At 44.2% G+C, this 25606-nt stretch overlaps 5 protein-coding genes and 1 non-coding gene across 6 annotated transcripts in view; 2 read left to right on the plus strand and 4 right to left on the minus strand.

The window, feature by feature from the left end:
* Positions 1-25606, plus strand: part of ldhd (lactate dehydrogenase D) — a 66962-nt gene that overhangs the window by 6695 nt on the left and 34661 nt on the right. The gene's annotated exons all lie outside the window — the stretch shown is intronic.
* On the minus strand, positions 69-5536 carry LOC141000635 (uncharacterized). The gene is made up of 7 exons (XM_073471404.1): positions 5191-5536; positions 4935-5045; positions 4682-4738; positions 4233-4301; positions 3001-4087; positions 1774-2897; positions 69-1661 (listed from the first exon to the last, which is right to left on the minus strand). Exons 1-7 carry the CDS (start codon positions 5279-5281, stop codon positions 610-612), a joined length of 3591 nt encoding a protein of 1196 aa, XP_073327505.1. The 5' UTR covers positions 5282-5536; the 3' UTR covers positions 69-609.
* LOC141000825 (uncharacterized) lies at positions 5191-7474 on the minus strand. The gene is made up of 5 exons (XM_073471701.1): positions 6802-7474; positions 6579-6650; positions 6419-6481; positions 6193-6223; positions 5191-5247 (listed from the first exon to the last, which is right to left on the minus strand). Exons 1-4 carry the CDS (start codon positions 7472-7474, stop codon positions 6210-6212), a joined length of 822 nt encoding a protein of 273 aa, XP_073327802.1. The 3' UTR covers positions 5191-5247; positions 6193-6209.
* trnag-gcc (transfer RNA glycine (anticodon GCC)) lies at positions 9265-9335 on the plus strand. The gene has a single exon. It is a non-coding gene; the product is annotated as a tRNA-Gly (tRNA).
* Positions 15960-21280, minus strand: LOC141000548 (uncharacterized). Its single transcript, XM_073471276.1, has 7 exons — positions 21173-21280; positions 20917-21027; positions 20664-20720; positions 20215-20283; positions 18983-20069; positions 17756-18879; positions 15960-17643 (listed from the first exon to the last, which is right to left on the minus strand). The coding sequence occupies exons 1-7, from the start codon at positions 21261-21263 to the stop codon at positions 16604-16606; spliced, it is 3579 nt and encodes a 1192-aa protein (XP_073327377.1). The 5' UTR covers positions 21264-21280; the 3' UTR covers positions 15960-16603.
* LOC141000826 (uncharacterized) lies at positions 21173-23450 on the minus strand. Its single transcript, XM_073471702.1, has 5 exons — positions 22778-23450; positions 22555-22626; positions 22395-22457; positions 22169-22199; positions 21173-21229 (listed from the first exon to the last, which is right to left on the minus strand). Exons 1-4 carry the CDS (start codon positions 23448-23450, stop codon positions 22186-22188), a joined length of 822 nt encoding a protein of 273 aa, XP_073327803.1. The 3' UTR covers positions 21173-21229; positions 22169-22185.

Genomic DNA, 25606 nt, shown 5'->3' on the forward strand with positions numbered 1-25606 from the left:
TAGCAAGTGATTAGAAATACTGTATATACAAGGACATAAAACAATCAGTTAGATTAATCAAAGCACAATTTACACAAAGGGAGGATTCTCAAACTTTACAGCACCTTACAGCTATGGCAAATTATATTATTCCTATATATACAGTATATACACACAACAATAAAGCAGATATTGTGCTATCAACAACCAAGAGATAGCATAGTCCAGAAGGGGGACTAAATTAAAAGAAAACACAGAATGTGTCACCTATCCGGAGTGTCTAGACTTTAGTCAGCAAACTGCTGCATGAACAAATGTAACAATAAACACTGTAACTACAGCGTCGTATGCCTGTGATGCTCCAAGTAGGCAGTGGTTGCACAGTGCACACCATTTAAAAAGGCTTTCAGCTGGTACATATGATTACAGAATCACACGTGAAGTCACAGGGTCGTGCAGTGATGTGGACATGTTTGTTTGTGCTCCTGTAACCTCTGCAAAACAGATCAGAAAGAGAAGTTTTATTTCTCTGATTCACTGTCTTGCTATCGTCTGTCACTCTCTGTTCACTCTCCATCACCACTGCTGCTCTCTCTCTCTCTCTCCCCCTCTCTCCCTCCCACTCTCTCTCTACTTCTTCCTCTCTGCTGCCCACCTCTCCTTTTCCATGGCATAAAAGGGTGAGGCTTGAAATTCCCCCCAAGTCATTTCTTTGGCCATGCCTTTGTTTTTGTATGTGTCCAGTATTCTCGCTGGACAGTAAATATATTTTCCAGCCACCCCTGGGAATCCTGTGTGAATGTGCACACTGTTTGGGCCTTGCTTAAGTTCTGTACGACAAAAGCGGCACATTCTTCCCTGAGGTGGAGGGTCCGGCAGCTTCCTCTTCCTCTCCGCTTTCTCCTCCACTCTCTGCTTCGTCAGCTCCAGTTCACGGGCGAAGAAATGCGTCTGTGCAAATTCTGCAAAAGGCATGGAAGGGTTTGTCAGGCCCTCTGCAGAATATGCTTTGAATACCTTCTTTGAACAGTAGTGATATCTCACAGGTCCTTGCTGGTAAAAGTGATGGACCGATGAGCCATCACTTAAAAACCGAGACTTCGGTTGACCACATGAGAGGCAAGTTTTTGTTTGCCTGGGTTTTTGCTGCTGCTGCTGCTGCTGCTGCTGCTGCTGCTGCTGCTGCTGCTGCTGCATTATGTCCTCTACTATTTGTTGCCTGAGTGCCTGCTGTGTCAGGGGAGAAGTGTCTGGTGGATTTACAATTGCATGTGGCAGTTGTAGAACCGGGACATGGAGAGTTTCACTCCCCTCGGTTAAACTTTGCCACAGCTTTTGTGTCTCCATCAATTTTTCCGGGCTTGTGTTTAGTGATGAACTGGTGTTCAGGTTTTTTGCCAGGTGTTTTATGTACTGGTTGATGTGGTGCTTGGTTGTGGGGTGGAGCAGACTGTTGGGATCTGTGGCAGACTGGTGGACCATGGCAGCATACTCCTTATCAACAGATTTCAGCATGTCCTTCTGTCCATGGAATTTGTCAAGGAGACCATCGATAGCTGCCTTCATAGGCTGTGTCCAGCGCTTGTGGTCCAGGACAAACACTCGTCCACCAGTCTTGATAGGTCCAGTGCGGACACTTCTCGGTGAAGACAGCAGTGGCAGCGGTGGGATATTTGAGGATTCTGGAACATAGAAAAGCAATTTCAAGTCAAATAAATTGAGTTCATTATTATTTTACTCACATGTATGACAATGATATTTAAAATGTTGGTCTAGAAATTGATATTAATTTACCCATTTCAGCTGGAGGTTCCATGCTTCCCTGGGACAGCATCTGTGTTTTCATAATTACAGCAGCAGGTTGAAGAGGTGGTGCCGGGGTTGTGGAGGAAGGAGGAGGAAGAGGAAGAAGAGGAAGAGGCACAGGAGCAGAATGATCATCCCTTTTCTGCGTCTTGTGTTTATTCCAGTCAAGTGTGACTGGGCGGCACTCTGGCTCACAGTACTGCAGGCCGAACCTCTCTCCTGTGTCCCTATCACAGAGGCGGAGTGCAGGGTACTTCTCCTTCCCTGTCACTCTCTTGGAGGCAGAGTTTAGCTCAGCAATCAGCAGTGGATCAAACACAGGTGGGAGAACCACATCTGGCTGCTTGAGGTCTAGCAGCCTTTGGTAGTTCCACCGAGCCACCCCTGTCATGCCCTGAGCCTGGAACAGTTCGCATGACACCTGCGTTCCAGTAATCCACTGTGACTGGTGGAAGTGGTAACCCTCCTGCTGTGAGGTCCCTCTGACTGGAATCCATATGGGGACTTTTGCACCTTCACCAGGGACATGGTTAAGCTGCAGAGTTCCCCCATACCTATACAGGATTCCCTCTGTGAGCTCGGGGTCACTGAGGCAGCCACGGAGAATGTGCACCCTCTGAATATGCCACGTCTTCAGCATGGATGGTTTGAAGAGCGGCATGTTGTTTGGGTCTGTGGTCAGGTGGAAATGCTGGAGGACTTTCTCCACTCTGTCGACCAGTTCTGTTGGCTGTGGAATTCTGGTTCTACAGTGCTCTCTGATGTGCTGTTTTGTTGGATTTGGTGGCTGAATTCCACAAAACTGATACACATCTTTGAGCTTCTGTAGATCCTCCTGATCCACAACAGAAAAGGCAGCGGAGAGGAGCTGACAGAAGGTGCTGAAGAGGGGATGATGCTCTGAAGTGCACTCGCGTGTGAAACGCCTCATGCAGTGAAACAAATCCAACTTCACCACAATGTTGGCATTGTACTGCGTGCGGGATGCACAGGTGTTCTCCAGAGTCCCTGCAGTAGCCTCAGTCATGATGGACTGTGTGGTCCTCCAGGCATCCCACCTGAGGTGCTCTCCGTGTTTAGGGTCCGGGATCTTGAACGGAGCGCAGCAATCTCTGAACACAGGGAGAAGCTGATTAGAATTTCAAAAAATATTTTTTGAGAGAGTTTTTTAATGTTATAAATATGAGAGTGACAGTAAATGCAGATATTTCTTACCTGTCCACCCAGTGGTAATTGGCCTTCTCCACCCTTGCTTCACTGTACCTCTTGGCTAAGCCCCGGTACATGGGTTCAAGGGACTTATCCGTCTCGGACTGCACCATCACCCAGGAGGCAATCATCCAGTTCTCATTCATGACTGCATAACTTGACATGGTGCCAGATGTCAAGGTCACTTTTCGGGCGACCTTCCTGGTGTGGTCAGATCGGAGGACCTGTCCAAAAGTGCCCTGCAGGAGTTGAGTGATGGCTGGCTCCTGGCGCCGATACTCATCAATGAGGCAGTCAGTCAGGTAGAAGGCAGAGACAGAGACCCCACACCATCCATCTGCGTCACCGTAGGCTCCAAAAGACTGCGGCGTGTCCTCCTTCCTCACAAGGTGACCGAGAGTCTTCTGCCCATAAACCCCAGCCTCAGCATCCCAGACATTCTGAATGCTGCAGAGGTATGCCAGATGAGCTCGTTCATACTTGAGGTGCATCAGCTCATTCACCTGCTTTGCCATGTCCGAGGGTGACTTGCCAGTGCGTCGCAGCTCATGAAGCACAGACTTGCAGATGGCCTTCTTGTAGGTCAGGAATGCTGGCACAATGTTTGTGAACCGCAATGGCAGTTTACTCAGCCACCGAGGACTGTCGGCAAACCAGACCCTCTTACACATCCTGCAGCTCAGGCGTGAAGCGAAGATGTAGTACTGTCCGCTGGTACCAACAATCACTCGAGGCCTGCCTACACCAGCCGAGACTACATCTGGCTTCGGACAACCATGAAGACATGGGAGAACGTAATTGTTTCTCAGTCTCACCATGATGTCACTCTCTGGTTTCCAAATGAAAAATGGATGGAGCTGAAAGAAATTGCGGGATGGGAGAGTTGATACAGTGTCAATGAGTTCTGGCTGTGGAGGGAGACGCCATAATGAAAGGGAATTTCCTGGCTTCATCATGTGGTGGGACCCAGGCCACAGTCCCAGAGACTGGAGCTCTGTCCTCATCCACACTTTCTGAGGATAAGAACAGGTCCAGCTCTTAATGTCCTGATCTGGTGTCTGTGCGGGTGGGGGAGAGAAGGCAGACGGCCCAGCTGTAGAAATAAGCATGAAAACAAAAACATAATTAGTGACATTTAGTCCTTTTAAGTCGTTTTATAATCATCACAGAATGTATAATAAATTAAATCATTTCGGGGGCAGCGTAACATCTTCATAGCAGTTATGAAAACATCTTACTGTGTGGCGGCTCAGGCGTGCGAGGGGCTGGTCTGAGTGTCGGTGGGGGGACACCAACCGGTGGTCCTGCTGAGGGAATTAAAAAAAACTGGTGAGATGTCATAAAATTCACACTTCTTATTTCTTATTATAGACTGTATAGCACAAAGAACACATTTTTCAAAAAACAGATTTTGTTATGCTTCGTCGAGTTCGCCGACTTCCTTCCTCACACTCTCGTGTGTCATATTTGGAAGTTCTCATGACAGACGACTGCCAGCCACCACATGTAATGCCTCGCTACTTGAATGAAATTACGGATTTCTCTGGGTTTGAACATCGTACGAAACACTTGAGATAATGCAAGTAAGTACACAATTGAACAAAATATAGGTAAGTTAGTTGTTTCTGGGCATTTTTATGTGGAAATGTTACAGATTATAAATAAAAGAGTTCTAAAAAGATCTTACTGTGCAGTGGTTCAGGTGTATGAGGGGCAGAGGGGGTCTCTGAAGATGGGAGGGTGCCTGAAAAGACAAATGTATGGTTCAAATAAAACTAATAAACTCTATGTAATTTATAGTGCAGCATGTGTTTGTTTTTACTGATTTGTTAAATTTGTTGCCACTGCTCTACAGCCTTGAAGGAATGTCTACAATGTCAGTGTAGACATTGTTTAAGAGAAAATAAAACTGAATACGTAAATCGGTCTGTAATTCTCACCTGGTGCAGAGACGGTGCTCTCTGTTGGCTGGGGACTAGTCAGATCTTTCACCAGAAATTGCAGCTGAGAGGGAAGGGGGACAGGTGTTCTCGCAGTACTGGTTTCAGGGGCTACAACGGACAGACAATCAGATGAGAAAAAGCATTCAGTAAATGTTGAAGTGTACCTGATGTTACCACAGTGCATAAGACAGTTAATGTATTAACGTATTGTATAATGTACTGAAGATGGAGAAACAAATTATGCTCTAATTACCATCTACTAGTGGCTTCTGCAGTTCACGTGGTGGTTTGGACAGGGAGGCAGATGGTACTGAAACAGACATTATGATGTCAGTTAGAAACATGAAGCAATTGGTCTGGCTCAAAGCACAAATTATAATTATTACAATTATAATATTACAATATTACTTCATCTGCTAAGTTTTAGAAAGTCAAACAGTACTGTTAAGATCCTGATTGATATAATAATTTGTATTTGAGTGTGATTGTGTGATTCTGATGAGCTGTTCTCCCTCCCTGCCTGCCTGAGAGTAACCCTGCCACCTTGTGTTCTGTTTTTCCATGATCTGTGAGTTACAGGTGGGGGCTGGCCACTGGGCTGGAGACTGACGACACCTTCTTTATAATGGCCCCTGCTGATGCCGGCTTTTTCTCCTCTTCTTCCTGACTCCCAACCAGACCGGGCTGTGCCGCTCGGTGATGGGTGACTACTTAGTGACCTCACAGTGATCTCTGTTGTACATATTGTAACTATCTCTTAGAGGGAGCAGTCTTGGTAGTTGTAGGGCTGAGAATCTATTGTGTTAATTCCCTTTTTTCTCCTCTGCATAGAGTAACTTCCTGTATGTTTTTTTCCCTCTTTGTTTGTATGTTTTTTCAGCGGAAGCTGATTTACAAGTATACAGATTGTTTTCTTTGTCTTGGCTCACCCTGATGCTTATTCTTGCCCTAGTTCATGAATAAATCAATTCTGTTTGGATTGCATCTGCTGTGGCAGTGGTCATCTTTGGGAGTGGGGAAAGTGGGGAGTCATTTTTATGTTGTGCTTTGGTTTCCCCCAGGCTGGTTCTAGCAGGTACTTTACTCTGATATAAAAATGTAATGGTAATATAATGGTAATACACTTTATTTGTACACACATTTGTGTATGGACTGATATCATAATCGTCAGTCTTTTTTAGTCAAAGCAGATGAAGCAATATGATTTTTCGTATTTTAAATAACCATGCATGAAGAAAAAAAAATGGGTACTTACCCTCAACGTTGAGGAGATCAATTCATGAACCCTATTGGTTAGTAGGAACACCAGCATGCAAACACAACATTAGTGGAACACGGCCAGAACATGGCGAGAACACAAACATAGCCAGAACGTGGCCAGAACGAAAACACACACAGAAGAAGAAGGGTTTAATTCATGGTTCCCTTTTGGAGAGCAATTCATGGTGGCTCAATCCAACATGTGTGAACTTTCACTAAACCTGTTTTCATTCCCGTGGCTCGTCCTGCTGGAGCAAATGATGACGATGGTGACGAAGCAGCAGCTGGCAGTAGACAAATAGATTTTCTTAGTATAGCAGACTCGCATTTTTAATGACAATTCTGAATGTTGAGTCAGTAGAAAATCAAATATTTACTTACAACACTCGACCAGTTCTTTGGTGGGTGATATGCTCAGCATCGCTCTCTCCAGCTCCTCATCATCATCCATCACTGTGCCACAGATAGAAAGAATTAGAGTGCTGTACATTATACTTTTATATTTTGTACTTAATCATTTTGAATAAAACAAGCATGTGTTCCACGACTGAGTTGTGTTTTGATGTAAATGAATGAATTTTAGTGCATACTGAAAAAAACCTACTCATGGCTCCACTCTGTGCACTTGGAGAGGGGACAGAGGACGACTCCTGCTTTCGCAAGTACTGCTGCAGTCTGCTCATCTTAGTCCCAGGAAGACACTTTGTCTTCAGGATGAAGGCTGCATAGCCGTCCGCCCTGCTGTCCCACACCTCTCGCCACGTGCTCTTGGCACGATAGCCAAAGCCAACCAGCTGGTCATCCTCTGAGGCTGCTGAAGCTGTAGGCTTGCCCGAGTCGAAGCAATGAAGAGACTGGATCTCCTCGAAGCTGCGGGCATAGCTCACAAAGGAAAGCAAGCTGTCCTTTTTGTTCCCCACAGTTGTTGCCACTCCTGCAGCCTCTTCCTTCTCCCTGTGACTGATGAGGTACATAACGTAGCCTACATCATTCTCTAAAAGCCACCGGAAAGACTTCCCCTTGTACTTCCCGAACTGGAGAATATACTCCCCCAGCACCTCTGTGGAGTCAGAGGCATCCCCTCCTCTCTGACGGACGACGGCCAGGGCATTCTGCCTGACTGTATCCTCCCTAAGAGATGCAGACTTGTCCTGCAGGGAGGGGTTGTCCTTGAGGAGCTTCGCTGCATCCGTCGGATCCTTAAGCAGGTAGCCTCGAGGTCCTTTGCGGAACACAACGCTGACGCTCCCAGGGAAAAAGCTGAATTTCTTCTGCATGCTGGCATTTAACATACATTAAGAGGAGAAGAAACAGTATTAGATGTATTAAACATTTACTTGTGTCATAAGATTTTGAGAACAGTAAAAACACCACAAATCATATTCTTTTAAGTGTGATTATCCTCCCTGAAGATACTTTAAGTATATATAATAAGGGAAGTTATCCTTTATTTGTCCCTCAAGGGGAAATTCAATGTTTACACTTTCTTCTATATTCACGTTTTTTTTATATTCAAACAGAGACCCAAAATACACACGCATGCACAAACAGGACCTATATACACATGCACTAATGTGTCAATAATAATATTGTCAACAATAGGTGTCATAGACGAATGCAAATTAATATATACACACAGAGAGAGAGACTACTTCATTAAATGCAAACTTGTGAATATTTTGAAAATCTTGTTTTTGTATCTGTATTTACATGATACATTGATTTACCCCCCTGCACCGTTTTTGCGTAATGTTACATGACGTGCCTGCATAACGTGTTAATGAGAATAAAAATCAATTGACCTGAACTCAGAAACAACCGTGTATAGCAATACATTTAGGATCGAAGTTAATACAACGTTCGTGTTGTGTGTAGGTTTTGGCCGTCGGCTGAATTTGAACAGAGAAAACGCATGACGTTGCCCACTGAAACGAAAATATACTAATGACAATATCTTAAGCATGTATTACATGTAACCAACGGCATACTGTATATGTATAACTTTAACATTACTGGCAAGTTTCCCAGCGTCACTGTTAGCTAACGTTACGTTAACATGAGTTACATATGCAGTCCCAAGCTAACTGTTAGCTGACGTTACGTTTACATTACGAGTTACATACAGCCTCAAAGAGCGATGTCATTCACCGTAGAAAACTACGAGACTCGCCGCGAAAACGTCACGTACATATCTGAGCATTATTGATCTGGTCATGAATGAAAAAGTATCTTACCTTTACTGAAGAAGTGAAATATTGAGAACAAAATCGTCGGTCGGTTTCTTGTCGTCTTACTGCTCGTCTTCACTCACAGTCACTCAAAGAAAAGTTGGGAAGAAGACGCGGAGTTGAAGCGGGAACAGCGCCAAAATGTTCAGTGGCCGGGAGGCGCATTACGTCCGTAGTGGTTTAGCACTACCATAGAGAATGAATGGGAAATGGTTTAGGGCGGTTTAGCTAAACAATTCTCGCTGCCCGCGCGGGAGGCCCGGGTTCGATTCCCGGCCAATGCATTCAACCTTTTGTTACAGAGCAAGTATTTTCACTCATGAACACACTGGCAGACTTTCACAGACTTTTGTATTGGGGCGAGAAAAAAACAAACAAACCGATTCATATAGACTAAAGATACTTATTCCCTACAATTCAAAATACATTTACAAATGTGACACACAAATGTCACAAACATTTCAGATAACTCAACATTTCAGAAAAAAATGACATTTCAGAAAAAATGATATTTCACAAAAAACAACATTTCAGACAGAAAACAAGTTTTACAAAACAAAACATTTCAGAAAATGACATTTGGGGAAACATTGTGGAAAACAACACTTCAGAAAACACAACATTTCAGAAAAACAACAATTCAGAAAACACCACCAACAAAACCTCGGTCTTCCCTCCCCATGTGCCAAGGCAGATTTCTAGCACTAACCACCAATGCAAGGTTTCTGTTGGTAAAAAGACAATAAGTGGTTGAGCTCAAGTCTACCCTTGTAATACACAAATTTGTGTGTATGTAGTCTGCACATTCGGGTTTCATGACTTCAGATCCTGCACACTCAGCATTGGTGGTTCAGTGGTAGAATTCTCGCCTGCCACGCGGGAGGCCCGGGTTCGATTCCCGGCCAATGCATTCACCCTTTTGTAACAGAGAAAACATTTTCACTCATGAACACACTGGCAGAATTTCACAGACTTTTGTATTGGGGAGAGTAAAAAAAAAAAAATTCATATAGACTCAAGATACTTATTCCCAACAATTCAAAATCAATTTACAAATGTGACACACAAATGTCTCAAACATTTCAGATAACTCATCATTTCAGAAAAATGACATTTCAGAAAACACAACCAGCGTTTCCCACACATTAATTTATTTGTGGCGATCCGCCACAATATCAACATTGGCCGCCACATATAGATTTTCTATTTTTGGAGCTGCGCATCCCGTTCTCACTCACTCAAGACAGTGCACCTGTCAGTGAATAGCATGATGTTTTATACTCCGATACAGTGGATGGCAGTGTGGTTTTTAGTCCGCTGGTAAAACCAACGAAGAAGAGGAGGAGGACTATTAAACGCAGTTTGCTTGACCGTAACTTCCTCTGCAAAGAAGATGGCTGGCCTCATCGTCGAGATCAAGCCCCCACAAAGAGCGCCAGGCCATGAAGCCTACATCGTCGTGTGATGCACTGGGGACTTTTTCCCATAAGCTAACATTGTGAGAGATGCGTCTGTAAAACGGTAATAAACGCCTCACAACCCCCGCGAAATGACTCGTTTTACCGTCAGAATTTGGGCAATTCAGTCCAATAAAATTTGGACAGTCTAGAATAGCCGCCCGATTACATTTTATCCCTATCAAGTTAGCTCAGCACTAAACTGGAAGTTAGCAGACTCGGTCAGCGGAAGTCTCGAGTCCCAGCTGGCATTTTAACGTCGAGTCACTGTTGAATCAACGTCAGGTGCCAGTGTTTGATAACCGTTGAATTTTGTTTAGATTTTGCAAATCTAATCAACGTTGAAATAGCAACGTCATTCCTACGTCACGTTTCTCAACATAGGTGAATTCGCCAACATTAAATCAGTGATTTTAGTTTAGCTTTTGCAAATCCAATCAACGTTGAAATTTCAACGTCACTATAAAGTCCTGCTTTTCAACATAGTTTGACACACTATATATTTTTGTTACACTGTTTTCACTAAAGTATTGATGTGTTCAACAGTAGCTCCAGTAACACCAAACACCTTGAAATGGATACATTAACACTAACTTTGCGAAACGCTGTATCTGTGATTGTCCTGAAACACGGTGCAAAAAACCCTAAACAAAGTGGTCATTTGTAAAATCTTGTATTTGACCCAAGATTACAATTTTATCAACTGATGTACTAAATCTCACGGTTTATAAGTGCATGGCTCTCTTATTGGACATAATTCTATCTTTACTAGACAAGTAAGACATAGCAATCATAAGAATCTTTTTGTGTGATTACTAATCATCTTGAAGAGATCTCATCTACATTACATGGAAAGCACCAAATACACTGTCATTCAAATGTTCACAACACGCACAGTCAGCTAGGAAGAAGCCAATTGGTCAAAGCAAGACCTGGAAGAAGATTAATAAAGACATTTCACTGACGCTTTATTATCTGACATGATCAAGTGTGCCAACATGTCACACACAAGCAGTCTTTTTTCGACATTAATTTTTATGAAAAACACATGTCGATGAAGTTTAACCTGGAGAAAAACGGCCCAAACATTGGGCAACATTGACCACCGCAGGGCTTTGGTTGTTGTATCAAATGAGCTGAAGACAGCGTCTGAATAGGGAAAAAAACAAACAAACAGATCAGTACTAGCAAACGCTAACCTCTCAAATTAAAATATTTTGCAAATATCAACTTTTGTGGCATTGCCAATGTTTCAAGTATATAAATGAGTATTTATCAGCGTGCAAGGTCATTGATTATCATGTGCTTGTGCGACCAACAAAAGGCAGTAGGTAGTACCAGTGCATGGAACATAATCACTATAAACTAATGCAAAAAGGAAAATAAAGTTACTTACGCAGCCATTGACTTCTTAACATGGTCTGCAGCATCAACGCCTCCCAACCTCTTCAGATGTTTACTCTGAAAAGGAGCAACTAGAAATTAAAAATATAACCAGAAAAAGTGGTCAGTAGAGTCCAGACCTCCACAAAGCAGGCACATGATGAGGACAAGGAGTTTGTAGTGGTCATCAAGGTGAACAAGCCAATTGTCATAATGAAACTTTGCCAGCACTTTACAAGATTAATTATTTAACCCTTTTGTTGTCTTCATTTTTTGTGATACATCTGGGAGTGAAAATAAAAACTAAATATTTTTAAGCCTAAATGTTTTATAAAGAAAATCATTCAATTTGAAAATAAGTCATAAAAACATTCAATCAAATGAGGTAGGCTGTGCTCGCATTTTTTTTATAATATCTTCCACATCAACCTGTATTTAAATTTTACAAAAATGTAAATGATTTTTTTAGTTTTAAGGGTTAAAGTAAGTTACTTTCAGATTCAAATAGATGGTTGGATTAGGTTTGGGGACAACTCACCGTTGAAGGAGACTTTCAGGTCGTGTTCTTCCAAATCTCTGGAAAAGAGAAGGCAGAAGAATGTGAAATCTCAACCTTATTTTTAAAGTTTGTGGATGGAAAGTGTGTCAATGTGCCACGTTCGACCAACAGAGACATCCCTAACAAAGCTTCCCGTTACGACACACACCTGTGAAGTGTGCTGGGCAAGCTTGGGGCCTCCACAGCCACATTCACCATTGGCAGGAGGTTACCCCTCTTGCCAGTGCCTCATTCATGTCAGCCAATGCTGCCAGATATAAGTGGCAGTAACGTTTTTATAATTAGAACTTCTCTAGGGGTCGACAGAAGTTACTTTAATGTTAGTAAGTTAACCTCTTCCTCCCTGTAGCTCAGGGTCCTGCTTGGAAATGACATATGTAGCGGGGTGCAGAATGATGACACACTGGCTCAGTCTGTTGCTACACATTTAATGTTGCTTTTCTGCAAAATGCAAGAATAGGACTTATATTGACAATTGCTACACAGCATTCTTCGATTGTGGTCTCGTACACAGGGATTCTTATTGTCTGACGTAATCAAAATTACGACCCAATACCAAAAATGCATACAAATAACATACTAGACCATTTTCTTAATAAACCGTAAACAACCATAAACAGTACACAGAATATTAATATGAGCAGCAAACGGCCATAAACAGTACACAGAATATTAATATGAGCAGCGGGCTCCCTCATGAGGGCTCATTGTCAAGGTATCTGCCCCGCGCTCGTACTACTACCCCAACATGGCGGCCGTAAACTCACATTAGCTGCTAACTGGCTAATCAACACGTCGATGCGGTGAAACGCTCATAAACACATGGGGCCTGGCACTGGGCCGTCTGCCTTCTCTCCCCCACCCGCACAGAGACCAGATCAGGACATTAACAGCTGGACCTGTTCTTATCCTCAGAAAATGTGGATGAGGACAGCGCTCCAGTCTCTGGGACTGTGGCCTGGGTCCCACCACATGATGAAGCCAGGAAACGCCCTTTCATTATGGTGTCTCCCTCCACAGCCAGAACTCATTGACACTGTGTCAACTCTCCCATCCCGCAATTTCTTTCAGCTCCATCCATTTTTCATTTGGAAACCGGAGAGTGACATCATGGTGAGACTGAGAAACAATTACGTGCTCCCGTGTCTTCATGGTTGTCCGAAGCAAAATGTAGTCTCGGCTGGTGTAGGCAGGCCTCGAGTGATTGTTGGTACCAGCGGACAGTACTACATCTTTGCTTCACGCCTGAGCTGCAGGATGTGTAAGAGGGTCTGGTTTGCTGACAGTCCTCGGTGGCTGAGTAAACTGCCATTGCGGGTTCACAAACATTGTGCCAGCATTCCTGACCTACAAGAAGGCCATCTGCAAGTCTGTGCTTCATGAGATGCGACGCACTGGCAAGTCACCCTCAGACATGGCAAAGCAGGTGAATGAGCTGATGCACCTCAAATATGAACGAGCTCATCTGGCATACCTCTGCAGCATTCAGAACGTCTGGGATGCTGAGGCTGGGGTTTATGGGCAGAAGACTCTCGGTCACCTTGTGAGGAAGGAGGACACGACGCAGTCTTTTGGAGCCTACGATGACGGAGATGGATGGTGTGGGGTCTCTGTCTCTGCCTTCTACCTGACTGACTGCCTCATTGATGAGTATCGGCGCCAGGAGCCAGCCATCACTCAACTCCTGCAGGGCACTTTTGGACAGGTCCTCCGATCTGACCACACCAGGAAGGTCGCACGAAAAGTGACCTTGACATCTGGCACCATGTCAAGTTATGCAGTCATGAACGAGAACTGGATGATTGCCTCCTGGGTGATGGTGCAGTCCGAGACGGATAAATCCCTTGAACCCATGTACCGGGGCTTAGCCAAGAGGTACAGTGAAGCAAGGGTGGAGAAGGCCAATTACCACTGGGTGGACAGGTAAGAAATATCTGCATTTGCTGTCACTCTCATATTTATAACATTAAAAAACTCTCAAAAAATATTTTTTGACCGTGTGTTCAGAGATTGCTGCGCTCCGTTCAAAATCCCGGACCCTAATCACAGAGAGCACCTCAGGTGGGATGCCTGGAGGACCACACAGTCCATCATTACTGAGGCTACTGCAGGGACTCTGGAGAACATCTGTGCATCCCGCATGCAGTACAACGCCAACATTGTGGTGAAGTTGGATTTGTTTCACTGCATGAGGCGTTTCACACGCGAGTGTACTTCAGAGCATCATCCCCTCTTCAGCACTTTCTGTCAGCTCCTCTCCGCTGCCTTTTCTGTTGTGGATCAGGAGGATCTACATAAGCTCAAAGATGCGTATCAGTTTTGTGGAATTCAGCCACCAAATCCAACAAAACAGCACATCAGAGAGCACTGTAGAACCAGAATTCCACAGCCAACAGAACTGGTCGACAGAGTGGAGAAAGTTCTCCAGCATTTCTACCTGACCACAGACCCAAACAACACGCCGCTCTTCAAACCATCCATGCTGAAGACGTGGCATATTCAGAGGGTGCACATTCTCCGTGGCTGCCTCAGTGACCCCGAGCTCACAGAGGGAATCCTGTATAGGTATGGGGGAGCTCTGCAGCTTAACCATGTCCCTGGTGAAGGTGCAAAAGTCCCCATATGGATTCCAGTCAGAGGGACCTCACAGCAGGAGGGTTACGACTTCCACCAGTCTCAGTGGATTACTGGAACGCAGGTGTCATGCGAACTGTTCCAGGCTCAGGGCATGACAGGGGTGGCTCGGTGGAACTACCAAAGGCTGCTAGACCTCAAGCAGCCAGATGTGGTTCTCCCACCTGTGTTTGATCCACTGCTGATTGCTGAGCTAAACTCTGCTTCCAAGAGAGTGACAGGGAAGGAGAAGTACCCTGGACTCCGCCTCTGTGATAGGGACACAGGAGAGAGGTTCGGCCTGCAGTACTGTGAGCCAGAGTGCCGCCCAGTCACACTTGACTGGAATAAACACAAGACGCAGAAAAGGGATGATTATTCTGCTCCTGTGCTTCTTCCTCTTCTTCCTCTTCCTCCTCCTTCCTCCACAAACCCGGCACCACCTCTTCAACCTGCTGCTGTAATTCTGAAAACACAGATGCTGTCCCAGGGAAGCATGGAACCTCCAGCTGAAATGGGTAAATTAATATCAATTTCTAGACCAACATTTTAAATGTCATTGTCATACATGTGAGTAAAATAATAATGAACTTAACTTAACTTACTTATTCCCTACAATTCAAAATACATTTACAAATGTGACACACAAATGTCACAAACATTTCAGATAACTCAACATTTCAGAAAAAAACGACATTTCAGAAAAAATGATATTTCTCAAAAAACAACATTTCAGACAGAAAACACGTTTTACAAAACAAAACATTTCAGAAAATGACATTTGGGGAAACATTGTGGAAAACAACATTTCAGAAAAACAACAATTCAGAAAACACCACCAACAAAACCTCGGTCTTCCCTCCCCATGTGCCAAGGCAGATTTCTAGCACTAACCACCAATGCAAGGTTTCTGTTGGTAAAAAGACAATTAGTGGTTGAGCTCAAGTCTACCCTTGTAATACACAAACGTGTGTGTATGTAGCCTGCACATTCGGGTTTCATTGCTTCAAAAGTTGCACACTCAGCATTGGTGGTTCAGTGGTAGAATTCTCGCCTGCCACGCGGGGGCCAGCCGCGAATAGTTATAATTCACTGACAGCCAATGAAATTGCAGTATATTTTTGCCTGCTGTCCTTGGTGCTGAATTCTGCTTTCCCTGTCCAGAGGTGCTGAACTCCAGCATTAGTTATTCAAAATTTCACAAGAGAGAGGTTAAAAGCTACATGAGTTCAGTCTGAAATGTGTACATCATGGAGAACTGTATCAAGGAAGACTTGAAGTATGTTATGTAATGTCAGTATATAATTTTACACTGCAAAACCATGTTAGCATATGTGTGACATTCAATTGCACTAAAAAATTAATCAGACCATGAATTCGTTTGACCTGTTATTCATATTGAAAATAAGCTGACCAGTGTTAGGAGGAGGAAATTTAGTGAAACAAGTAATTTATTGAAATCAATCAATGAATCAATGTTCATTCTTCTTCAGCAGAACTTAGTGTGCTGAAGTAGGTACAAACAAATAGAAAAAGGAAGTATAACTAGGGAATATATAGCAAGTGACTAGAAATACTGTATATACAAGGACATAAAACAATCAGTTAGATTAATCAATGCACAATTTACACAAAGGGAGGATTCTCAAACTTTACAGCACCTTACAGCTATGGCAAATTATATTATTCCTATATATACAGTATATACACACAACAATAAAGCAGATATTGTGCTATCAACAACCAAGAGATAGCATAGTCCAGAAGGGGGACTAAATTAAAAGAAAACACAGAATGTGTCACCTATCCGGAGTGTCTAGACTTTAGTCAGCAAACTGCTGCATGAACAAATGTAACAATAAACACTGTAACTACAGCGTCGTATGCCTGTGATGCTCCAAGTAGGCAGTGGTTGCACAGTGCACACCATTTAAAAAGGCTTTCAGCTGGTACATATGATTACAGAATCACACGTGAAGTCACAGGGTCGTGCAGTGATGTGGACATGTTTGTTTGTGCTCCTGTAACCTCTGCAAAACAGATCAGAAAGAGAAGTTTTATTTCTCTGATTCACTGTCTTGCTATCGTCTGTCACTCTCTGTTCACTCTCCATCACCACTGCTGCTCTCTCTCTCTCTCTCCCCCTCTCTCCCTCCCACTCTCTCTCTACTTCTTCCTCTCTGCTGCCCACCTCTCCTTTTCCATGGCATAAAAGGGTGAGGCTTGAAATTCCCCCCAAGTCATTTCTTTGGCCATGCCTTTGTTTTTGTATGTGTCCAGTATTCTCGCTGGACAGTAAATATATTTTCCAGCCACCCCTGGGAATCCTGTGTGAATGTGCACACTGTTTGGGCCTTGCTTAAGTTCTGTACGACAAAAGCGGCACATTCTTCCCTGAGGTGGAGGGTCCGGCAGCTTCCTCTTCCTCTCCGCTTTCTCCTCCACTCTCTGCTTCGTCAGCTCCAGTTCACGGGCGAAGAAATGCGTCTGTGCAAATTCTGCAAAAGGCATGGAAGGGTTTGTCAGGCCCTCTGCAGAATATGCTTTGAATACCTTCTTTGAACAGTAGTGATATCTCACAGGTCCTTGCTGGTAAAAGTGATGGACCGATGAGCCATCACTTAAAAACCGAGACTTCGGTTGACCACATGAGAGGCAAGTTTTTGTTTGCCTGGGTTTTTGCTGCTGCTGCTGCTGCTGCTGCTGCTGCTGCTGCTGCATTATGTCCTCTACTATTTGTTGCCTGAGTGCCTGCTGTGTCAGGGGAGAAGTGTCTGGTGGATTTACAATTGCATGTGGCAGTTGTAGAACCGGGACATGGAGAGTTTCACTCCCCTCGGTTAAACTTTGCCACAGCTTTTGTGTCTCCATCAATTTTTCCGGGCTTGTGTTTAGTGATGAACTGGTGTTCAGGTTTTTTGCCAGGTGTTTTATGTACTGGTTGATGTGGTGCTTGGTTGTGGGGTGGAGCAGACTGTTGGGATCTGTGGCAGACTGGTGGACCATGGCAGCATACTCCTTATCAACAGATTTCAGCATGTCCTTCTGTCCATGGAATTTGTCAAGGAGACCATCGATAGCTGCCTTCATAGGCTGTGTCCAGCGCTTGTGGTCCAGGACAAACACTCGTCCACCAGTCTTGATAGGTCCAGTGCGGACACTTCTCGGTGAAGACAGCAGTGGCAGCGGTGGGATATTTGAGGATTCTGGAACATAGAAAAGCAATTTCAAGTCAAATAAATTGAGTTCATTATTATTTTACTCACATGTATGACAATGATATTTAAAATGTTGGTCTAGAAATTGATATTAATTTACCCATTTCAGCTGGAGGTTCCATGCTTCCCTGGGACAGCATCTGTGTTTTCATAATTACAGCAGCAGGTTGAAGAGGTGGTGCCGGGGTTGTGGAGGAAGGAGGAGGAAGAGGAAGAAGAGGAAGAGGCACAGGAGCAGAATGATCATCCCTTTTCTGCGTCTTGTGTTTATTCCAGTCAAGTGTGACTGGGCGGCACTCTGGCTCACAGTACTGCAGGCCGAACCTCTCTCCTGTGTCCCTATCACAGAGGCGGAGTGCAGGGTACTTCTCCTTCCCTGTCACTCTCTTGGAGGCAGAGTTTAGCTCAGCAATCAGCAGTGGATCAAACACAGGTGGGAGAACCACATCTGGCTGCTTGAGGTCTAGCAGCCTTTGGTAGTTCCACCGAGCCACCCCTGTCATGCCCTGAGCCTGGAACAGTTCGCATGACACCTGCGTTCCAGTAATCCACTGTGACTGGTGGAAGTGGTAACCCTCCTGCTGTGAGGTCCCTCTGACTGGAATCCATATGGGGACTTTTGCACCTTCACCAGGGACATGGTTAAGCTGCAGAGTTCCCCCATACCTATACAGGATTCCCTCTGTGAGCTCGGGGTCACTGAGGCAGCCACGGAGAATGTGCACCCTCTGAATACGCCACGTCTTCAGCATGGATGGTTTGAAGAGCGGCATGTTGTTTGGGTCTGTGGTCAGGTGGAAATGCTGGAGGACTTTCTCCACTCTGTCGACCAGTTCTGTTGGCTGTGGAATTCTGGTTCTACAGTGCTCTCTGATGTGCTGTTTTGTTGGATTTGGTGGCTGAATTCCACAAAACTGATACACATCTTTGAGCTTCTGTAGATCCTCCTGATCCACAACAGAAAAGGCAGCGGAGAGGAGCTGACAGAAGGTGCTGAAGAGGGGATGATGCTCTGAAGTGCACTCGCGTGTGAAACGCCTCATGCAGTGAAACAAATCCAACTTCACCACAATGTTGGCATTGTACTGCGTGCGGGATGCACAGGTGTTCTCCAGAGTCCCTGCAGTAGCCTCAGTCATGATGGACTGTGTGGTCCTCCAGGCATCCCACCTGAGGTGCTCTCCGTGTTTAGGGTCCGGGATCTTGAACGGAGCGCAGCAATCTCTGAACACAGGGAGAAGCTGATTAGAATTTCAAAAAATATTTTTTGAGAGAGTTTTTTAATGTTATAAATATGAGAGTGACAGTAAATGCAGATATTTCTTACCTGTCCACCCAGTGGTAATTGGCCTTCTCCACCCTTGCTTCACTGTACCTCTTGGCTAAGCCCCGGTACATGGGTTCAAGGGACTTATCCGTCTCGGACTGCACCATCACCCAGGAGGCAATCATCCAGTTCTCATTCATGACTGCATAACTTGACATGGTGCCAGATGTCAAGGTCACTTTTCGGGCGACCTTCCTGGTGTGGTCAGATCGGAGGACCTGTCCAAAAGTGCCCTGCAGGAGTTGAGTGATGGCTGGCTCCTGGCGCCGATACTCATCAATGAGGCAGTCAGTCAGGTAGAAGGCAGAGACAGAGACCCCACACCATCCATCTGCGTCACCATAGGCTCCAAAAGACTGCGGCGTGTCCTCCTTCCTCACAAGGTGACCGAGAGTCTTCTGCCCATAAACCCCAGCCTCAGCATCCCAGACATTCTGAATGCTGCAGAGGTATGCCAGATGAGCTCGTTCATACTTGAGGTGCATCAGCTCATTCACCTGCTTTGCCATGTCCGAGGGTGACTTGCCAGTGCGTCGAAGCTCATGAAGCACAGACTTGCAGATGGCCTTCTTGTAGGTCAGGAATGCTGGCACAATGTTTGTGAACCGCAATGGCAGTTTACTCAGCCACCGAGGACTGTCGGCAAACCAGACCCTCTTACACATCCTGCAGCTCAGGCGTGAAGCGAAGATGTAGTACTGTCCGCTGGTACCAACAATCACTCGAGGCCTGCCTACACCAGCCGAGACTACATCTGGCTTCGGACAACCATGAAGACATGGGAGAACGTAATTGTTTCTCAGTCTCACCATGATGTCACTCTCTGGTTTCCAAATGAAAAATGGATGGAGCTGAAAGAAATTGCGGGATGGGAGAGTTGATACAGTGTCAATGAGTTCTGGCTGTGGAGGGAGACGCCATAATGAAAGGGAATTTCCTGGCTTCATCATGTGGTGGGACCCAGGCCACAGTCCCAGAGACTGGAGCTCTGTCCTCATCCACACTTTCTGAGGATAAGAACAGGTCCAGCTCTTAATGTCCTGATCTGGTGTCTGTGCGGGTGGGGGAGAGAAGGCAGACGGCCCAGCTGTAGAAATAAGCATGAAAACAAAAACATAATTAGTGACATTTAGTCCTTTTAAGTCGTTTTATAATCATCACAGAATGTATAATAAATTAAATCATTTCGGGGGCAGCGTAACATCTTCATAGCAGTTATGAAAACATCTTACTGTGTGGCGGCTCAGGCGTGCGAGGGGCTGGTCTGAGTGTCGGTGGGGGGACACCAACCGGTGGTCCTGCTGAGGGAATTAAAAAAAACTGGTGAGATGTCATAAAATTCACACTTCTTATTTCTTATTATAGACTGTATAGCACAAAGAACACATTTTTCAAAAAACAGATTTTTTTATGCTTCGTCGAGTTCGCCGACTTCCTTCCTCACACTCTCGTGTGTCATATTTGGAAGTTCTCATGACAGACGACTGCCAGCCACCACATGTAATGCCTCGCTACTTGAATGAAATTACGGATTTCTCTGGGTTTGAACATCGTACGAAACACTTGAGATAATGCAAGTAAGTATACAATTGAACAAAATATAGGTAAAGTAGTTGTTTCTGGGCATTTTTATGTGGAAATGTTACAGATTATAAATAAAAGAGTTCTAAAAAGATCTTACTGTGCAGTGGTTCAGGTGTATGAGGGGCAGAGGGGGTCTCTGAAGATGGGAGGGTGCCTGAAAAGACAAATGTATGGTTCAAATAAAACTAATAAACTCTATGTAATTTATAGTGCAGCATGTGTTTGTTTTTACTGATTTGTTAAATTTGTTGCCACTGCTCTACAGCCTTGAAGGAATGTCTACAATGTCAGTGTAGACATTGTTTAAGAGAAAATAAAACTGAATACGTAAATCGGTCTGTAATTCTCACCTGGTGCAGAGACGGTGCTCTCTGTTGGCTGGGGACTAGTCAGATCTTTCACCAGAAATTGCAGCTGAGAGGGAAGGGGGACAGGTGTTCTCGCAGTACTGGTTTCAGGGGCTACAACGGACAGACAATCAGATGAGAAAAAGCATTCAGTAAATGTTGAAGTGTACCTGATGTTACCACAGTGCATAAGACAGTTAATGTATTAACGTATTGTATAATGTACTGAAGATGGAGAAACAAATTATGCTCTAATTACCATCTACTAGTGGCTTCTGCAGTTCACGTGGTGGTTTGGACAGGGAGGCAGATGGTACTGAAACAGACATTATGATGTCACTTAGAAACATGAAGCAATTGGTCTGGCTCAAAGCACAAATTATAATTATTACAATTATAATATTACAATATTACTTCATCTGCTAAGTTTTAGAAAGTCAAACAGTACTGTTAAGATCCTGATTGATATAATAATTTGTATTTGAGTGTGATTGTGTGATTCTGATGAGCTGTTCTCCCTCCCTGCCTGCCTGAGAGTAACCCTGCCACCTTGTGTTCTGTTTTTCCATGATCTGTGAGTTACAGGTGGGGGCTGGCCACTGGGCTGGAGACTGACGACACCTTCTTTATAATGGCCCCTGCTGATGCCGGCTTTTTCTCCTCTTCTTCCTGACTCCCAACCAGACCGGGCTGTGCCGCTCGGTGATGGGTGACTACTTAGTGACCTCACAGTGATCTCTGTTGTACATATTGTAACTATCTCTTAGAGGGAGCAGTCTTGGTAGTTGTAGGGGTGAGAATCTATTGTGTTAATTCCCTTTTTTCTCCTCTGCATAGAGTAACTTCCTGTATGTTTTTTTCCCTCTTTGTTTGTATGTTTTTTCAGCGGAAGCTGATTTACAAGTATACAGATTGTTTTCTTTGTCTTGGCTCACCCTGATGCTTATTCTTGCCCTAGTTCATGAATAAATCAATTCTGTTTGGATTGCATCTGCTGTGGCAGTGGTCATCTTTGGGAGTGGGGAAAGTGGGGAGTCATGTTGTGCTTTGGTTTCCCCCAGGCTGGTTCTAGCAGGTACTTTACTCTGATATAAAAATGTAATGGTAATATAATGGTAATACACTTTATTTGTACACACATTTGTGTATGGACTGATATCATAATTGTCAGTCTTTTTTAGTCAAAGCAGATGAAGCAATATGATTTTTCGTATTTTAAATAACCATGCATGAAGAAAAAAAAATGGGTACTTACCCTCAACGTTGAGGAGATCAATTCATGAACCCTATTGGTTAGTAGGAACACCAGCATGCAAACACAACATTAGTGGAACACGGCCAGAACATGGCGAGAACACAAACATAGCCAGAACGTGGCCAGAACGAAAACACACACAGAAGAAGAAGGGTTTAATTCATGGTTCCCTTTTGGAGAGCAATTCATGGTGGCTCAATCCAACATGTGTGAACTTTCACTAAACCTGTTTTCATTCCCGTGGCTCGTCCTGCTGGAGCAAATGATGACGATGGTGACGAAGCAGCAGCTGGCAGTAGACAAATAGATTTTCTTAGTATAGCAGACTCGCATTTTTAATGACAATTCTGAATGTTGAGTCAGTAGAAAATCAAATATTTACTTACAACACTCGACCAGTTCTTTGGTGGGTGATATGCTCAGCATCGCTCTCTCCAGCTCCTCATCATCATCCATCACTGTGCCACAGATAGAAAGAATTAGAGTGCTGTACATTATACTTTTATATTTTGTACTTAATCATTTTGAATAAAACAAGCATGTGTTCCACGACTGAGTTGTGTTTTGATGTAAATGAATGAATTTTAGTGCATACTGAAAAAAACCTACTCATGGCTCCACTCTGTGCACTTGGAGAGGGGACAGAGGACGACTCCTGCTTTCGCAAGTACTGCTGCAGTCTGCTCATCTTAGTCCCAGGAAGACACTTTGTCTTCAGGATGAAGGCTGCATAGCCGTCCGCCCTGCTGTCCCACACCTCTCGCCACGTGCTCTTGGCACGATAGCCAAAGCCAACCAGCTGGTCATCCTCTGAGGCTGCTGAAGCTGTAGGCTTGCCCGAGTCGAAGCAATGAAGAGACTGGATCTCCTCGAAGCTGCGGGCATAGCTCACAAAGGAAAGCAAGCTGTCCTTTTTGTTCCCCACAGTTGTTGCCACTCCTGCAGCCTCTTCCTTCTCCCTGTGACTGATGAGGTACATAACGTAGCCTACATCATTCTCTAAAAGCCACCGGAAAGACTTCCCCTTGTACTTCCCGAACTGGAGAATATACTCCCCCAGCACCTCTGTGGAGTCAGAGGCATCCCCTCCTCTCTGACGGACGACGGCCAGGGCATTCTGCCTGACTGTATCCTCCCTAAGAGATGCAGACTTGTCCTGCAGGGAGGGGTTGTCCTTGAGGAGCTTCGCTGCATCCGTCGGATCCTTAAGCAGGTAGCCTCGAGGTCCTTTGCGGAACACAACGCTGACGCTCCCAGGGAAAAAGCTGAATTTCTTCTGCATGCTGGCATTTAACATACATTAAGAGGAGAAGAAACAGTATTAGATGTATTAAACATTTACTTGTGTCATAAGATTTTGAGAACAGTAAAAACACCACAAATCATATTCTTTTAAGTGTGATTATCCTCCCTGAAGATACTTTAAGTATATATAATAAGGGAAGTTATCCTTTATTTGTCCCTCAAGGGGAAATTCAATGTTTACACTTTCTTCTATATTCACGTTTTTTTTATATTCAAACAGAGACCCAAAATACACACGCATGCACAAACAGGACCTATATACACATGCACTAATGTGTCAATAATAATATTGTCAACAATAGGTGTCATAGACGAATGCAAATAAATATATACACACAGAGAGAGAGACTACTTCATTAAATGCAAACTTGTGAATATTTTGAAAATCTTGTTTTTGTATCTGTATTTACATGATACATTGATTTACCCCCCTGCACCGTTTTTGCGTAATGTTACATGACGTGCCTGCATAACGTGTTAATGAGAATAAAAATCAATTGACCTGAACTCAGAAACAACCGTGTATAGCAATACATTTGGGATCGAAGTTAATACAACGTTCGTGTTGTGTGTAGGTTTTGGCCGTCGGCTGAATTTGAACAGAGAAAACGCATGACGTTGCCCACTGAAACGAAAATATACTAATGACAATATCTTAAGCATGTATTACATGTAACCAACGGCATACTGTATATGTATAACTTTAACATTACTGGCAAGTTTCCCAGCGTCACTGTTAGCTAACGTTACGTTAACATGAGTTACATATGCAGTCCCAAGCTAACTGTTAGCTGACGTTACGTTTACATTACGAGTTACATACAGCCTCAAAGAGCGATGTCATTCACCGTAGAAAACTACGAGACTCGCCGCGAAAACGTCACGTACATATCTGAGCATTATTGATCTGGTCATGAATGAAAAAGTATCTTACCTTTACTGAAGAAGTGAAATATTGAGAACAAAATCGTCGGTCGGTTTCTTGTCGTCTTACTGCTCGTCTTCACTCACAGTCACTCAAAGAAAAGTTGGGAAGAAGACGCGGAGTTGAAGCGGGAACAGCGCCAAAATGTTCAGTGGCCGGGAGGCGCATTACGTCCGTAGTGGTTTAGCACTACCATAGAGAATGAATGGGAAATGGTTTAGGGCGGTTTAGCTAAACAATTCTCGCTGCCCGCGCGGGAGGCCCGGGTTCGATTCCCGGCCAATGCATTCACCCTTTTGTAACAGAGAAAACATTTTCACTCATGAACACACTGGCAGAATTTCACAGACTTTTGTATTGGGGAGAGTAAAAACAAAAAAAAATTCATATAGACCCGAGATACTTATTCCCAACAATTCAAAATCAATTTACAAATGTAACACACAAATGTCTCAAACATTTCAGATAACTCATCATTTCAGAAAAAATAACATTTCAGAAAACACAACCAGCATTTCTCACACATTAATTTATTTGTGGCGATCCGCCACAATATCAACATTGGCCGCCACATATAGATTTTCTATTTTTGGAGCCGCGCATCCCATTCTCACTCACTCAAGACAGTGCACCTGTCACCGAATAGCATGATGTTTTATACTCCGATACAGTGGATGGCGGTGTGGTTTTTAGTACGCTGGTAAAACCAACGAAGAAGAGGAGGACTATTAAACGCAGTTTGCTTGACCGTAACTTCCTCTGCAAAGAAGATGGCTGGCCTCATCGTCGAGATCAAGCCCCCACAAAGAGCGCCAGGCCATGAAGCCTACATCGTCGTGTGATGCACTGGGGACTTTTTCCCATAAGCTAACATTGTGAGAGATGCGTCTGTAAAACGGTAATAAACGCCTCACAACCCCCGCAAAATGACTCGTTTTACCGTCAGAATTTGGGCAATTCAGTCCAATAAAATTTGGACAGTCTAGAATAGCCGCCCGATTACATTTTATCCCTATCAAGTTAGCTCAGCATTAAACTGGAAGTTAGCTGACTCGGTCGGCGGAAGTCTCGAGTCCCAGCTGGCATTTTAACGTCGAGTCACTGTTGAATCAACGTCAGGTGCCAGTGTTTGATAACCGTTGAATTTTGTTTAGATTTTGCAAATCTAATCAATGTTGAAATAGCAACGTCATTCCTACGTCACGTTT

Source organism: Pagrus major, chromosome 8 (genome assembly GCF_040436345.1).
Source record: "Pagrus major chromosome 8, Pma_NU_1.0".
Lineage (NCBI taxonomy): Eukaryota > Metazoa > Chordata > Actinopteri > Spariformes > Sparidae > Pagrus > Pagrus major.

Excerpts from the sequence above, each read along its gene's own strand:
- LOC141000635 (XM_073471404.1), bottom strand. The coding sequence starts at position 5,281 with ATGTTTCTAACTGACATCATAATGTCTGTTTCAGTACCATCTGCCTCC. Across the intron at positions 4,739-4,934 it reads GAGCACCGTCTCTGCACCAG|GCACCCTCCCATCTTCAGAG; the intron begins GTGAGAATTACA and ends TTGTCTTTTCAG. Across the intron at positions 4,302-4,681 it reads TACACCTGAACCACTGCACA|CAGGACCACCGGTTGGTGTC; the intron begins GTAAGATCTTTT and ends TAATTCCCTCAG.
- LOC141000825 (XM_073471701.1), bottom strand. The coding sequence starts at position 7,474 with ATGCAGAAGAAATTCAGCTTTTTCCCTGGGAGCGTCAGCGTTGTGTTC. Across the intron at positions 6,651-6,801 it reads TGCACAGAGTGGAGCCATGA|TGATGGATGATGATGAGGAG; the intron begins GTAGGTTTTTTT and ends TCTGTGGCACAG. Across the intron at positions 6,482-6,578 it reads CAAAGAACTGGTCGAGTGTT|CTGCTGCTTCGTCACCATCG; the intron begins GTAAGTAAATAT and ends GTCTACTGCCAG.
- LOC141000548 (XM_073471276.1), bottom strand. The coding sequence starts at position 21,263 with ATGTTTCTAAGTGACATCATAATGTCTGTTTCAGTACCATCTGCCTCC. Across the intron at positions 20,721-20,916 it reads GAGCACCGTCTCTGCACCAG|GCACCCTCCCATCTTCAGAG; the intron begins GTGAGAATTACA and ends TTGTCTTTTCAG. Across the intron at positions 20,070-20,214 it reads CACGCCTGAGCCGCCACACA|CTGGGCCGTCTGCCTTCTCT; the intron begins GTAAGATGTTTT and ends TTATTTCTACAG.
- LOC141000826 (XM_073471702.1), bottom strand. The coding sequence starts at position 23,450 with ATGCAGAAGAAATTCAGCTTTTTCCCTGGGAGCGTCAGCGTTGTGTTC. Across the intron at positions 22,627-22,777 it reads TGCACAGAGTGGAGCCATGA|TGATGGATGATGATGAGGAG; the intron begins GTAGGTTTTTTT and ends TCTGTGGCACAG. Across the intron at positions 22,458-22,554 it reads CAAAGAACTGGTCGAGTGTT|CTGCTGCTTCGTCACCATCG; the intron begins GTAAGTAAATAT and ends GTCTACTGCCAG.